The sequence below is a fragment of the Aquila chrysaetos genome, chromosome 4 (assembly GCF_900496995.4).
Source record: "Aquila chrysaetos chrysaetos chromosome 4, bAquChr1.4, whole genome shotgun sequence".
Classification (NCBI taxonomy): Eukaryota; Metazoa; Chordata; class Aves; order Accipitriformes; family Accipitridae; genus Aquila; species Aquila chrysaetos.
In genome coordinates, this window is record NC_044007.1 from 21,820,555 (window position 1) to 21,836,198 (window position 15,644).

General features: G+C 35.0%; 1 protein-coding gene across 2 annotated transcripts in view; it reads left to right on the forward strand.

Moving 5' to 3' along the window:
- LRP12 (LDL receptor related protein 12) overlaps positions 1–15,644 on the forward strand; it is a 53,250-nt gene that overhangs the window by 23,804 nt on the left and 13,802 nt on the right. Inside the window, exons 2-4 of one of the 2 annotated variants that reach the window (XM_030012326.2) lie at positions 5,854–5,910; positions 13,045–13,180; positions 14,685–14,887. In XM_030012326.2, the coding sequence (XP_029868186.1) occupies positions 5,854–5,910; positions 13,045–13,180; positions 14,685–14,887 (396 nt within the window). The remainder of the gene's footprint in view (positions 1–5,853; positions 5,911–13,044; positions 13,181–14,684; positions 14,888–15,644) is intronic. The other variant, XM_030012327.2, reaches the window with a different exon arrangement.

Below are 15,644 nucleotides of genomic sequence, written 5' to 3' on the forward strand. Positions count from 1 at the left end.
TGGGACTGTCACAAAAGATGCTAGCAAAAGGGGTCATTTCCAAGAAGCATGCTGGAATACGGCAGAGGCATCATGGATGTTTCCAGCTCCCTTATCTCTAGATCAAGAAGGATGTTACTATTTTTGGACTAGGGCATCATAGGACCATTGCTAAGTGGCTTTTTAGTGAGGTGATATATAAGGCAGCACCAATTTGTTCATGGAACAAAAGTAAAATTCTTATTTTAGTGGTGTCATCTGCACTTGGTCTATTAGAAGCAAAACTTAGTGAAGATTAATGCAAGGTAACTTCAGCTGACAAGAGGCAGTGTAAACAAGCTTACTATTTTCTTTGTAAGGTACAGAGGGGACAGGAATTTTGGGAGTAGGATGAAGAAAGGAAGTTTGGTCATGAAGTACATTGTCTAAAGCAAAGCAGGTTGAACATGTACCATGATAAAGGGTGTTTGGAAATGCATTATATACAGGAAGTGTTGTTGATCTCTTCCTGGTAATTGTGGTTCAAAAGAAATGTCCTGTCCAGTCTGCTTGTGGAATATTCATTATGCACCACAATACCTTTTAACTCAAGGTAGTTTAGAAAAAGCTCTCTCTTTGTAGCCATCCAGTTACAGCAGTTCCTCAATTTATACAGTTCTATTTATGGGGGGGGGGGGGGGGGGTAATTTGGCTGTTAAAGCTAATGGCAGAGGCTTAATCTTTATATCGAATAATTCAGCTTCGATGGAGATACGTCTGTGTGATTTTTTTCGTGGACAGTAACTACTTGGTCTAACAGCAAAAATAGAGGTAACTTAAATGTGGTGTTTGCCACTATGGATTTTTTTTTTCTTTTCATTTTTCATTTCAACAGTCAAGTTAATTTCTCTCTATAATACAATCTGAATTTAACTGAGTCCCAAGATACATGATGTTATTCCAAACTGAAGTTATAAAATTCAATTTTATAATCATGGTGGACAAAGTTGCATGTACCAAGTTTTTGGGGGCGCACTTTTACGGTATTCATCACTTCACTGTGCATTCATATTACTAGTTTTAGTCAAATTGAAATTAAAATGGGGTTTTCATTTAAGAGTCATTATTTGCTACCTCAAATATATCAATATTTAGGTAAACTTCTTGTTCTTTGTCTGAAACCTCCAAGTTCCTATATCTGGAATGGAGAAGCTTATCTTGTTTAATCAGAATGTTTGGGCTAAGAGGGACACTTCATTATTGGGGGTGGTGGGGTATCTGTTTGGCTATGCTTTTTGAAAACTGCATGAATTTGAGTAAAACTTAAAGGAGAGGCTCATTTCAGGACTACAGGCTTAGTTTTATGCTCTGAAGTTATATGCAGATAATCCTCTGAGTCTGATACTGATCCTGTTTTGAGAGCGAGCTCTGCTGTGTAGGCTATGGGGAAGGAGGGATATAGGGGGGTAACATCCTAAAATGAAGGATGCTGCGTTGTGGTTAGCCTCAACATTAGTCTGAGCGTCACTGCTGCTGTCTGGGTTTCAAACATATAGAACTTGGCAGCTATTTCTTCCAAACATGTCATGTTTTTCAAGTGTGAAAGCATTGGTTTTTCCACACACTCCCCTTATAGTCTTCCTCTGCAGTTTGGTTGGTATTGCTGCTGCAACATTTTCCTTGTTGTCAGCCCCACTCCCCTGGCCTGTGTTTATTTTCCTATCTGTGATGAAACTGAGAAGATGTTAGTGAGTCAAATGCCTTCAAGGCTATGGTTTTTATCTTCCACGTAGTTTTGTTCTCCTCTCCAGATTCTGTATAGGAGTATAGAGCTCATGGCTCTTGGACCAGGATGTTTGGAAGTGATGTTGAGGATGTTGGGTTTTTCAAGGTGAGGTGGGGGGTGTTTAACATAGTTTCATATAGACTGATAGGGGAGAAATGCCACAACTGCTAGAAAACCTCAAGGCAAACCTAGCATTGTCTTGCCTGCTTATGTGGTCAGTCAGCTGTGAGACACAAATCAAAAGGAGTTAATTCAAGTGTTTGTAGAACTACTAGTCTGTTTCTGCCTGACCCTAAGACAAGGCAGCATCTCAACCTGGAGGATTTGACTGGGGTAGAAAAAATTGACAAAGGTCAAAGGGACTGGCTTTGTGCTGTGAAAATAAAATAAAATTTTATAGATGAGTCTTTGAATGTTTAAGAGATTTTTGAAGTTATTCAAGACAGAAAGGCACCTCAGAAATTGGAGATTGTTCCATACTGTGAACACACTCTATAAAGAGTCTAACTCATTTAATAACCAATTGGCAGATTTTTTTTTTTTAATTGCAGTCAAGGAATCTTTAAAGATACCAGCAGCAACAAACTCGTGTGCATTTAAATAGAAAGCCATTAAAAGTACTTTCCATACTTTTGTTTAACCTATAGGTTACCAGTAGTTTAACATATCTTGTATCCTATTTACCAAAGATTCTTTTTTTTTTTTTTAGAAAAAAACATAGTAAACACTTGTTTTTATCTTGAGCCTTGTCCACTTGAATTTTTTAACTTAAATGCAGTTGCTGACCGTATCTTAAGCTTCAGTGCTAAAGTTGACATACATTTCTGTTTAATACCACTTAAAATAAGTGATCCATTTGTCATAAGTATTTATAAAAGGACATGAAGGAGATGGGTATAGTCCTGGTTACACAAGTGATTTTTTTTAAGAAGTCACAAAAAAAAAAAAAAAGTGATGGAAGATGTCAGGTTTTGAAAAACAAACTTGGTTTCTTGCAGGCAGAATGCATTAATGCAGGAGCTTCTTGGTGTGTGTCTTCCAGTGCTGTGCTGTCACATGTACTTAACTAGCTCCTGTAACTGATGTGGACAAACTTTGTGTCAAGTTTTGTTAGGTAGCACCTGTTTCAGTTTAAAACTTCAGGTTCAAATAGGAATGAAAAGTAAATATTTCTTTAAAGCATCAAGAAATATGAAAGCTTACTAGTGACCTAAGAAAATTTTTTTTTGTATACTCATACTCTGCTGTATTAAATAGATAGACTAACAGGAATTTCAAAGATAATTATGTTCCCATATCTTAATGGAAATTACTGATCTGCTATCTGATATATTGATATTCTAGTGGTCTCAGTTTATATGGAACCATGTGACATAATTGTTGAGGTCATATAAGGATCATTGCCTAAAAATTTCTTAAAGGATTCAGCAGTTAGTAATGCTTAAATGGCATCTGAACTCACTCTATTTCAGTGACAGTTTCCAATAAAAAAAGGAAGTAATAATCTGAGAGGTTTCTAAGGTTCAACTTTCATGTAATGAAAGATTATTGGGAAGGAAATAATTTTTTAAAAACCACCTTATTTTGATACTATAGTACTTGGGTCTGAGTTGAGGCTTCATCATCAAACAGTGCTTTTTCTGGCTAATCACTGATGTTAGTTTGACAATAAATCTGACATCACTTTACGTCAAGAGATTGATTGTTAGATCATAAAGCATATTTAGATGGAAGATAATTAAAGTGTTCCATTTTTTTGATATTGACTGAAGTTTTCTTAATTTAACCCACTAATTCTAAGTCAATGTGTACAGCATTTGGATGTGAGTTCCTATTTTAGTCAGCTTCTTGTTGTTCCTGATGTATAGTTTTTGTGAATTTTTTATATATACATTGCTTTTCTTTCCACCACTACAGTGTTATGTCAGTATTTTCATGGTTTATTATTGTATTTTTATCAGAACTGATTTCATTAAAATTCTGGGGGATTTGTTTTCCTGGCCTTTATGTATAGGCAGCTTGTCTGTAATTCAGATTCCAGGGACATCAATGGAGTGCCCAGATATTGACTGCCTTCAACGTCTTTGCTTCAGGGTTTATCATATTTCAAAATGTTTGTGAATTCCTTTTTTTTTTTTTGCCATGCTGTTCGTTTTCAGTGTTCAATAACAACTACAGATATGTTTCTATGTGCTAATAACCCATTTTTGAAAATACCAAACCAGAGATAATCCCTACTGTAATCTGAAAGATTAAATACCAGTAAGCTACTTCTAGCTTAAAACAAGAGGTCTTGAAATGTGTTAATGTTTTGCCTATGTTGATGGAAATAATAGAAAACAAGACAATCAAAATGTGCTTCTGTGGAATCAGTTACAAGTAAAATCACTTTACAGCAAAGACAGTGTTTATTTTGTAAATTTAGAGCTGTTACTGAAGACGTGAAATCAGAGCAGCAAACACTCCTTAGCATGTCAATTTATAAGCAAAATGGAGAAATTATTTGGAGGATAGCTTTTTAAAACCAATAGGTATATTTTACTTTTGAAAATAGTTTAATTGGAAAACAGTTGCTCACTAATACAGTATTTGAAATAGTTTTTGTTTTAAAATACTTCTGTCTTTTGAATGTTGAGGGGAATTGTTACAGTTGGAATTTTTTTTAAAATTGGGGCAAAGCAATGTGGTATGTAAATATATGCAGCAAAATTAGTTCATTAAAAATGGGGGGAAAAACATGTCACTTTTAAGAGCCCAGTAATTCAACTAAAAAAAAAAAAAAAATTAGACTTGCTATTTTTTCTACAAATTCTGATCATTGGGTTTCTAACTATTGTATCTTTAGGAAGTAAAAAAATTATGTCTTTTTGCATTTGGTGTCAACCCTGGGAGCAATTTCTGAAACATTTTTATTTGTAACCACTGCAATGGCAGAGTGTTGAGATGATTGCTTAGGTGTATATATTCTAGGTCAAGTTTAACAGTCTTTAGGCTTGGTATAAAAGGAATTTGAGTTTTCTTCATATTTAAGTTTTCTTCATATTTTCTTCAGTATTTAAGGTTCTTGTTACCCAAACATATCACACTTATATTGCAGCACTGGTAGAACAACTGATCTCACATGTATGAAAATCTGTGTGACATGGCAAATCTTAAATATTACAAAAATTTGAGGGATGAAGAGTTGTGGTTTTAAAATTTGCTTAGTGATGTATTTTACATTTTAGATTCACTGCCTGTGTTCAAAGGAGCTTATTTATGAAAGTAGCTCTCTCCTTCCAAAATGCCTAGAAGATTTTGTTAAAAATTTGTTGTAAAGGTTCAAAGAAAAGATGTTGAATAAAGAAGAGGAAAATGAGAGCTGTTCAGTGGGAGAAATATGCACAAATACAACTTGATCTGTTACATCATGTAACAGGGCTACCACCTGTCAGCAAAAGTATTTGCCTTAGCAGACTACTTTTACTTTGGAGGAGTACAAAGTAGTATGAGATTTGGAGGAATAACTTTCTTGTCTCTAACTCTTGATGACCACATGGGTCTTGTTCATCTTTGCAAGTACGCTTAGTTTTAATGAACACTGATGGGGAGTTACTCTTGAAGGTAGCTAGTTCCTGGCTATATCTGAAACATCTTTCTGGATAAAGGGTGTAGGCTGCAATTCATCATGAAATAGATGGATGTCTTCCCCTGGATGTCTTTATTTGCATAGTATTTACTTACAAATCTTGATTGAGGAGAAGATGGGGAGGATGCATTGAAATAAACCTTTCTTGAAAAGAAAAAGAGCATCTGATACAAAATCATGCAAAGTCTACCGTCTGAAGTTTCTCAAAACTTTCTTACTGTCAGTCTCTTGTTCCTTAACTTTCTAGTATATTTAATTGTCCTAGTACACTAATGATGCTTGGGGTTTTTTTTCCATTGTATAGTAACTTTTTCTCTAGTTTTTCTTTTAAGTTTTATCATAAAATGAACGTAGGACCTTTCATGTTTAATATTAATTAAAATAACTTCAGTTTTGTTCTTTCTGTTCTGTAAAAGGGTATCTGAAGAATTTTTACAAATTTTATCTTGGAAATTAGCTTATTCATTATGTTTAATTTTAGGAAATGGTGCTCTTGCAGAACATTCTGAAAATGTGCATATTTCAGGAGTGTCAACGGGTAAGTCATTTTTTGTAATGTTTAAATTTCATGCATGACTTAAATAGTAAATATTGAAAGCCACCTGGTATCTTATGAAGAGATATTTGGCTATAAAAATTATTACTGCCTTTTGCAGCATGTAATAAGGAATGAAGCAACTGGAACATGGAAAAATTCTCATAAGATAAAATTGATACCTGCATGCTCATGAACAGATTATGCCTTTCTAAGTGGACTGCTTAATTATTTTTCCATACAAACATTGAACTAAGAGAAAAGTTGGTTTAAGTTGAATTGATATTTTCTTTCCACAGTAAAGTTTTTGTGAAATGAAATTTATTGAAATGTAATTTTGGACACTGCTACTATCAAATAATATAAATCCAGGAATTATGCGTTTCACCTGATTAGATTGAAGCAGTAACTGAAACTACTGTACACTTGACTGCACAGTTTCCTTAATATAAGAAAAAAAGAATTTTAGAACTCATGAAACTGAGAAACTGATGAGATGCTGGGAGAATATGGGGTATAAAAGCAGCACACGTTGCTCAAAGGTTGCTACATTCTCTTCCAGTACTTAGGCCTCTTCTGGGCAGCAGCCACGGTTGGGACTATTCTGTGTTACTGATATGACTGTATGTCCATTAAGGCATTAGGTGATACCAGTGTATAGTCTTTGTTCTTCAGATGTTAAGCTGTGTCAGCTAAGCTGCTGGTCATGTTTTATGATACAGATACTCGGAATATGTGCAAATGGGGAGATAAACACTGTTCTTCAGTGGGTAGAAGAATGCAAGCCTGATTCTTTCAATAGGGAAGCTGCCACTAATCCCTGGAAATCAAACTGATTTTCACATCCTTCTAAAATAAGAGTCAAAATGCAAACTCGTCCTTTTTGACAACAGCTTGCACATCTCACTGTAGTTATCTTTTCAGTATCACTTCAAACATTACATTGCTACTTGTGGACATGGTTAAGTTTTTGGATAAATGTATTGTCAGTGGATGGTCTCTCTTACACCATACCACCTTCTTTTTCCCTTTGATTGTTTCCCACTCAAAGACTGTCAAAAGTCTAACTATAGATGATCTTTGCTATCCATTCTTGTGCTGTATCATGAAGAATGTTGTTGCTTTTCAACAGTAGTAATGCGCCAGGTATCATATATAGTACATTTATGGCACACTGTAAATAATAAATAACACAGGTACTTGCCACTATGGGAGCCATTGTTGCTGGAATCGGATTGTACAAGAAACAGACAGCCTAAAATCTAGCTATGCAGTTTTCAGGATGTGTTTTAACAACCTTTCACCCCTTTGTTTACTGCAACAGTAATGTCACAGGTCGCAATACAGGCAGAAAAGCATCTGCTGGGTAAGAGGTGAATGGAATTTTTGACTCTGCTTTCAGTACTTTGGCCAGCATGCTTGAATAGGCAGTGCCAAGAAGAGGAGAACACAATGTACTTTCTATGCAAGATAACAGCAGCTGGTAGACAGACCTTTAACTACTGAGAAGAAAGATCCAGTGAGGACTTCCATTTAAAAATAAATAAATAAATAAAAAAGGTTAAAAAAAGTAGTTCTGGCGGTCTTGTGTTCTAAAACAGCTTCCCAGCTGGGGAAAAATAAATATCATACTCTTAAAGTTTCTATCTTGATATAAAGTGAAAATTCCTCACTAGAGAATTTTGAGATAGTGGGGATGGGGGTGGTCTGTTAATGAAAACCTGAAGAAAGCATGTAGACAGACGCAGTGGCGTTTTTCTTACAGTTCTTTGTATGTACATCTTGGGTATATGGTCCAAGTATAAAAGATGGGGATGGATTTAGATGATTTTTGAGTTCCTTTGAAACAGTCTGGATCTCCCAAACATGTTTTTGAACTTGCAGATTATATATTTCATCAAGCATACCTGGACAGCTTTATATTTATCAGAACAATTTTAAGCAGAGTTTCTGTAAAATAGAACCAAAGACATCTGGCCTTTAATCTTTCTAAATCCAACTTTAACTTGGTGTTGAAATCAAGCAAGCGAATTTCTTGGACAGTTGCTACTGAGAAGGGATTTAAAATGAAATGATTGTCTTGATGGTAGATTTCCTGTCATGCTGCTGCTGTAAGGCTACATGACCTACCTTACTAAATTATGTTTTAATAGCACAGACCTCTGTGGTCTTTGGTATTTATGCTTCTGCTGTATATTATATCTGCCAAGTTACAGGTACACCTCTAATATATGAGCATGCTTTTTCTACCAACAGCAGTAATGGAATGTTGTCTCTTGCATATAAGCTATCACTAGAGAACAAGTGTTTATGCCTTTAAAATCTGAAAAATTGAGAAGTATTTTCAGGTCTGTCTTTAGGGTATGTTGCACCATAATTGTCACAACTGCAAAACCAATCCCTCTGCCCCCTCTGTTTTAAAGAACTTCTACACTGGTGAAAACACTAGTTCACAACAATTAAAAAAAACAAACCAAAACAAAACCATAATGATTCCTTTTTGCTGAGCGTGTCTCTGTATTGCAGAGCAAAGGGCATTTTAAATTAAAGCTTTTCAGCTTGACCTGAAGGCAAAAATTCCTGTGCCTTCCTCCCCTGTAGTTCTCCAAATAAGACTTTCAGTGGCTCCTGAGAGTTACAAATGCAATAATTATCCTCCCTATTCATGGTTTAGACTTTATCACAACATTATTCTCTTTTTATTCTAAGCTGTTTTAAACACCTTCAGATCATTTATCCAGCTGCATTCATGTCCTTACCGTGTCCAATATAATGCATACCTTATCATCTTGTGGTTCACATTGAAAGCTAATTCTTTTATCTTTTCAACTAATCTCCTGGCATTACTGTGAAGATAAATCCCTAATCTCCCTTTCCCTGCTTTTCTGAAGTGACTTTTTTCTTTGACATGTTGTTCGCTGTTACTACAGGTACTTTACTTCTCTAGATCTTGCTACAGAATTTTTGCATAGGTTTCTTAATTATTTTCTTGTTATAACTTGCAAGTTGAATTTCGTACTGTAAAGTTTTCATTGGCTCTCTTCTGTTTACCAGTCAACACCCCATAGGTAGTTCACGGCCATGTTCTGTAATGTGGGGTCGTGAACAAATTTCAGGAAGAAGGGAATAAGGAAAACTGTTGTATGTGGTTTTAAGAAGTCCACAAGAAAATCCATACACACCAGAAAACCATGTGTGCAGCTTATTCTCTCAGCAGGTTTTTTTGACGATTATTTTGCACTTTAGTCTGTGAAACATCTTCAGTCCTAATTATAGTATTGCAGTCTACTGAACAGAGTTATATTATAGCAAAGTAACAGATTTGCATATTGATTGTTAATGAAATAAAGGCTTACAAAGGAAAGAGTTTTAAGCATGTAGGAGATGGATGAGCAGAACTGTGCCAAAGAATATAGGGGAATTGAGAGGAATGTAGGCAGAGAAAACACCATGTAGAAATGGTTGTGCAGGAGGGATTTGTTCCACCCAAAAATCTTAGAGCCACCAGCATGAGATTTGAAAACATCTTGGACATGCATCACTGTGTGTCTTTGCTTCTTTATGATGTAACCTTGTCAGTTTGTTTTGTGCTTCTGCCTCGGTTGCAAACTCATCTCCTCTTTTTCTGACTCCTGATTTTCATTCCGCAGTTTTCTTATGTATTTTTAATACTTCTAATAAATTATTCCAAACTTAGTCAGTTTTCCTGTAATTTTAAGTTCCTATAGCCATAACTGACCTATGACAAATACCTGCAGGGCCATTAGCAATTGAAATTAGAAGTGCAAATTCTCCACAACTTAGTGTAAAGATGTTTGCTTCTATTGATAGATTTCTGGTTTACGCACTACAGTTGAATTGGTTTTTTGATTCCCATGTCCTTCTTGACCATGTTTACAAACACATGAATAAAATGGATGTTACATTATATTCTCAAAAGCTTTAGAAGAAACATCCTAGTTAAGCAGAGGGTCAGGAATTGATTTTGATGGGCTTGCTATTGTCTTTATAAAGTAGATTCCTTTAAAAACCGTTCTGTTTCAAAAAGTTATCCTTGATTTTAAAAATCTTTCTGAGAAATTATTCTCTCTGAAAATGACAGCACTTCTGAAGTGCAGCTTCTTACACAGATGATCTTGACCTTTATACACTTTTTAAGCAAATGGGAGATTTCTGTTGTCTCCCAAGTTATAAGATTTCAGTTCATGGATGTATACCAAGTACACAAGTACATTCAGCTTATCTAGCTAACCTGAAGTTAAGGAAGCTGTAATTCCCTTTTCAAGTCCATTCCGTTTTGTTTTTTGAACCCCCATTTTGTCATATGCACACTTTCTTCCGTTTGGTTTTTCTCTCTTCTACAGCAGAAGTACAGTATTGTTCACTCCACCCTGTATTTTAGTGCCTGTGATCACTGTTGCTTCCTCATGCCCTCCTTAGTCGTCTTCTCTCTTCCCATATTAGATGGTGCTGGAAACGGTCATATTTTGCCCTCAGCTTTTTAGTGTTAGCTTTGGTGGAAACAGAGAAAAGGCCATCTTAAGTAAAAAAAATATAGAAAATATAGGGATATGTCTGGTATTGCAAACAAAGGCTAAAAAAACTGAATTTGAGTAAAACTGGAAGTTTTCATGGTGCCCTGAAAATACTATCTTTGTTATACAGGCTTTCCATGTGGAATTTCTTCCATTCAACCTCATGTAACAAGTAAAAGTTACTGCTTGTACTACTGCAGGGATTGGATTGAGTAGGTTATAGTTGTCATGGTGCGCTGTGCCAGCATAGGAATTTGCAGAGCTAATTGCATAGTAATTTACAGTTGCTAGCAGTGTTTGGAGGTTTCTATTTAATAGACATGTGGTGTACATGTATTTCTAGCATGCTTAAGTTTTTGGAGGTGAACTTTGTAAAACGGAATGAACATGTGTTGAATGGAGTATTTTTATTTTGTAGTGTAAGGTTTTTCTTTGTCAGGGATATTTTAAAAGCTTCCTTACAGGTTCTCAGTGACAAAATCTCCTATGTCAGTTTGTAAATATCTAAAACCAGGTGAATGTTGTAATAGCATAAATTTCACCTGAAGGCAATTTATTTTAAGCTGAGTACTATTTCAGTAGTAACCAAGTAGTGCATGGAATTGCTTGCCAACATCTGCCAGCTTGGTACAAAATGTTTTACACATTCTTCTACTTTTTTGCACGTTTTTGTTTCGAACCTGTTAAAACTGCTATTTTACTTCAACATTTAATTGTGAATAACCAGTTTTTCTCTCCAGTCCTTCAGTTTCTTGTCTGAACAGATGTAAAGTATATCCAGATCATTCACACAGGAGCACTGTTCCAAAATATCATGGTATTAGAGCACCACCTATAGGGTTTACTCAAAATTAAAACAAGGTTTCCAGTGAATAGTTGATTGAATATTCAAATAAAATAATATCTTTATTTTGAGACTTTTTCATCCCTAGATATTAGGAGAGGTCCTGTGTTCTGTAGCTAAATTATATTAATACTTAACTGTGCAGCATGAATGAAGCTCTAATAAGAAACGTGAAAAACTATTAAAGCAGTGTTTTCTTACAGCTGTACTTGAAAACATTAAATTTACTGAGTTTTGTTTCTAGATTTCTATATTTAAGCTAATACAGAAAATCCAGGCATATGCCAGCATTTTTGTCTCTTAATCCTTTTAAACCTATTTTTAGAAATGTATGTTATTCCATATAGAATATTTTTAAGTAATAATAATTTAAGAATATAGCTTTTTACTGTATTAGAGCTGGACAGTAATCTCAGGTCCCTGTAGTCTTGAAAAATTATCTTAAAAGCTTAATTGTGGATAAAAATAGAAAAAATTAATAATCTGTTTACAAATTACATTATTACAACTCTTGCACTGTTACAAATGCAGTTCATTCTTCATCATGTTTGTTCACTGCATCAGTTCCGATTTGTTATTTTAATCAAATACATATTCAAAATTTTAAAAATTCTAACAGCTTTTGATCATCAGACAATAATGAACACGCTTCCTCATTTGTAATAGTTCTTGTGTTTGAACTACTGTGCATAACTGATTGTGCTACCAGTAAACTTTGAGAGCTTTCAAGTTTTGGACTAGCAGTGAGGAAATTGTAAAATAAGAGCATAGAGGGCAATTAGTTTTAATGTGTTTTCTGACCTCTGAAACTTCCTCATAATTTCAAGCTCTGTAGCAGAAGTATTCTGGCCTTCCTATTTATGTGATGGTTGTGAATATGCTATATGACAGGTGTTGGATATAAGGCTGCTAAGGGGGGGAAAAAACCCCAGCAAAACAAAACCACAAAACTAGTAAGAACATTACTTGAAATAAAATCAGCAGAGCTGGGAACACTTCAGTGAAAGGAACAAGCAGCTGAGTTAAGGCCAATGCAGAAAGCTACACCTATAATAAAGTAAGAATACAAATGGCTGAGTTACTTCAGCTGCATAGAATTAATCCTATAAATATAAGCTTTCTAGTCCGTTATCAGAAATATAGTTATGCAAGTCCGTCTCAAGAAAAATCTCTTGTGAACCTAACTTTTAATATCTATAAATGAAGTGTGTTGCAGTAAGTGTTCTTTGCCTTCCATCCATTTGGAATCATGTGTTTGAAGATCGTTTCCATGCCAAGGGCTGGAAGGGGGTATTTAAGTGATGGCCAGGCACTGGGTCTTCCTGAGACAGGAAATTTCAGCTACTTGATTATTTAGCTTTAATTTATTTTTCACCTTCTAATGCGTTTGTCAGTATGAGGTGTAAATGCATGGTTAAATTGAACTGAATCTTTGTGAAGGCTAAAAATAAAAATAGGAAATACGAAATCTTTCACTTCAGTAATAAAGTTGTCAAAGTCTGTATAGAATAATCTTTTTTAATCTGTAGTACTAATTGACATTAGTATAAAAGTCTGCACTGGCAACATTGGAAAACATCTTTTGGCTGACATGTTCCATTATGAACTCCTTTAGACATGTTTTTATTGCTACATCATCTAATTCAGTGTGATATTTTCCCTGATTAGTGCTGATTTTTTTTTTTTTTTTTGTCCTACTGGCTTTAAAAAAAAATATGGAATTAATCAAATTGCTTTCAATATATATGTATTTTTTAGCTTGTGGAGATATTCCAGAACAAATTCGATCACCAAGTGGGACAATCACAAGTCCAGGGTGGCCCTCTGAGTATCCTGCCCGCATCAACTGTAGCTGGTACATCCATGCAAACCCAGGGGAGATCATTACTATAAGGTAACAGTGCTCCTGTATTAACCATATGGATTGAAGAAGTAGTGCCTAGACTTTTTTAACTGCCAGTTGCGTATGTACCGATTTCTTCTTCCTTCCTGTAAATGTAGAATTTCTGTTTTGTGTGTTTTCTGCCTTTCCGTTCATCTGATTTGCTCTCACACAGCCACATAGCATTTGTTTTCAGCTGGAGAATTGGCGACTAGAAAAAACTTCTACATGCTTATTCATTTGATTTCTTTTTAATGTCTCTGAAATATAGGAATTTTGCATTTAAAAACGTGTAGGGGAAATTCTATAATGCTTCATTGCTGTGAAGTTTCATGGTGTGCTTAAAAATGACAGGGTGCAAATAGTAAATCAGTAGATATGATTGCAGTTTTGGAAATGCTGAGTTTTGGTGCAGGGAGCTCCTCACAGTTTCATGTATCTTGTAACTTCTCTGAAGAAGTAATGTAAAAAAGTTTTATCATAGGTTCAAGTTCTCGTCAGTTCATTCCCCATTACTGCCATAAGGGAAATCTAGGCTTGTTTTTACTGTCAAGATACAAATTAGTACTGCTTCATAGGCTGATCATGAAACTACATTAGCTGAAGATTTACTTCAGTTTCCAGTACAGACTTGCTGACCTAAGAAGCAGCTCTTCATTATGAAGTATTTGCTTTGACATCAGTTACTTATTTAAAGTACTGCTTTTTAATTTAAACAATCTTTCTACTAAATATTAAACTGCCATAAATGCAATGTAAAGTAGGTAGAACTGTTCATCTACTAGTATGCTTTCTAAACTTTTTCATACTGGTTTATTTTTAATAAAACTTTTTTTCCTCTCACGTTGTTTTTTTCCACTCATACATTTCACATTTCATTTCTGGTTTACTGCTCTGCTGTCTGTACAGACCTGTTTTGCCCTGACTGTCTCCCATTCACACTTCATTACCATGACAGTCTGTCTTACTATAGTTGTAGCCATACCATGACATACCTGTTGGGTAACCAAGTAGTGCAACTGGGAGAAAATCTGATCTGAAATCATAGTTTTGAACAATTTAGCTGTATTTGTAATGTCAAGTCATATCATTGGCTAGGTGTAGCATTAGCTAAAGTTCTGATGAAATTTGGGTTAAATAAAACCACTTAGTAGCATATGAAAGTCATGAAATGAGATTCATAAAGACAATTTCATGAACAGAATTTGTTTGTTTGTTTTTAGATGAAGCTTGCTTAATGTGTTTTTTGTAGCAAAACTGAGCTGCTTTAAATAGTGGATGCAATATTTTGGTTGAGTGAATGGATTCTTGCTGTCCTCATAATGTAAAAGCATCATCACCACAAGGTTAAATCCTATTTTTACATGGGTAGAGAAGCTGCTCTTTTTATTTCAGACCAAAAAAGAACTTACAGCTAATTTCCATTTTTATGTGTAGTAATTTATCAGCTTGGTTGTGTAATATCCAGTTAGTTCAGTAGCAATTTTTACTTTTTTTTTTTTCTCTTTCCTTTCAGCTTTCAAGATTTTGATGTTCAGGGATCACGACGATGCAGCTCAGATTGGTTAACAATTGGAAGCTACAAGAACATCGAAGGGTATAGAGCTTGCGGCTCCTCCATTCCTTCACCATATATCTCTTCGCAGGATCATGTTTGGATCAGATTTCATTCAGACGATAGCATCTCCAGAAAAGGCTTCAGATTAGCCTACTTTGCTGGTATGTTTCAAATGATACCTAGTACAGTTTTATGGTTTCATTTTTTGTTTCCTGTTTCAAGAACTACTTACTTGTAGCAGGGTACAGTATATGTATTTCCTGTAGTCACTTCAAGGCTTATTGAAATCAGGGAAAATAAACATTGTGTAAAGTATTTTGATCCCATGCACAACTTGAATATTCAAAGTGGGAATCAATGATTACAGTAATAAGCAGAGTGAATGATTTGGAGAGGAAAAAAATTCACTATTAATACTAGGCAACTGGAAGGTTTTTTTAACAGTTTAAGATTTGAAATGTTTTCATAAGACTAAAATTAGTTTGTTAAAATAGTTGGGTAGACTTCTGAGTACCGTAAATACGGCAGGAGAGGGAAGAAATGGCAGGATTTCTTTTACATTTCTCATAGAAATTGCATAATTTTTTCCCATCTCCAGAAGGTATACTATCTTTAAAAAAATAAAAAAACCCCACATATTAATATGATGGATTATCTAGCCAAGTACAGACATGGTTCTGTACACACAGAATTTTTCTTGGATAGTTCAAGTATGCGATATAAGCTAGTTACTAGCAGTAATAGTTTGAGACTGTTTTGTGGGCAATTCTTGCCCTAGTAGCTGTTGCCAAGAGAGAGGAGGAAGCCAGTCATGGGTAAAGACTAGTTCCAAACTTCTTCTTGGCCTTAAGAGGTATTACAGTTTTATGCAATAGCATGATTTTGGTGTTCTACGTCCTGAACGTCCCAAATACTGGA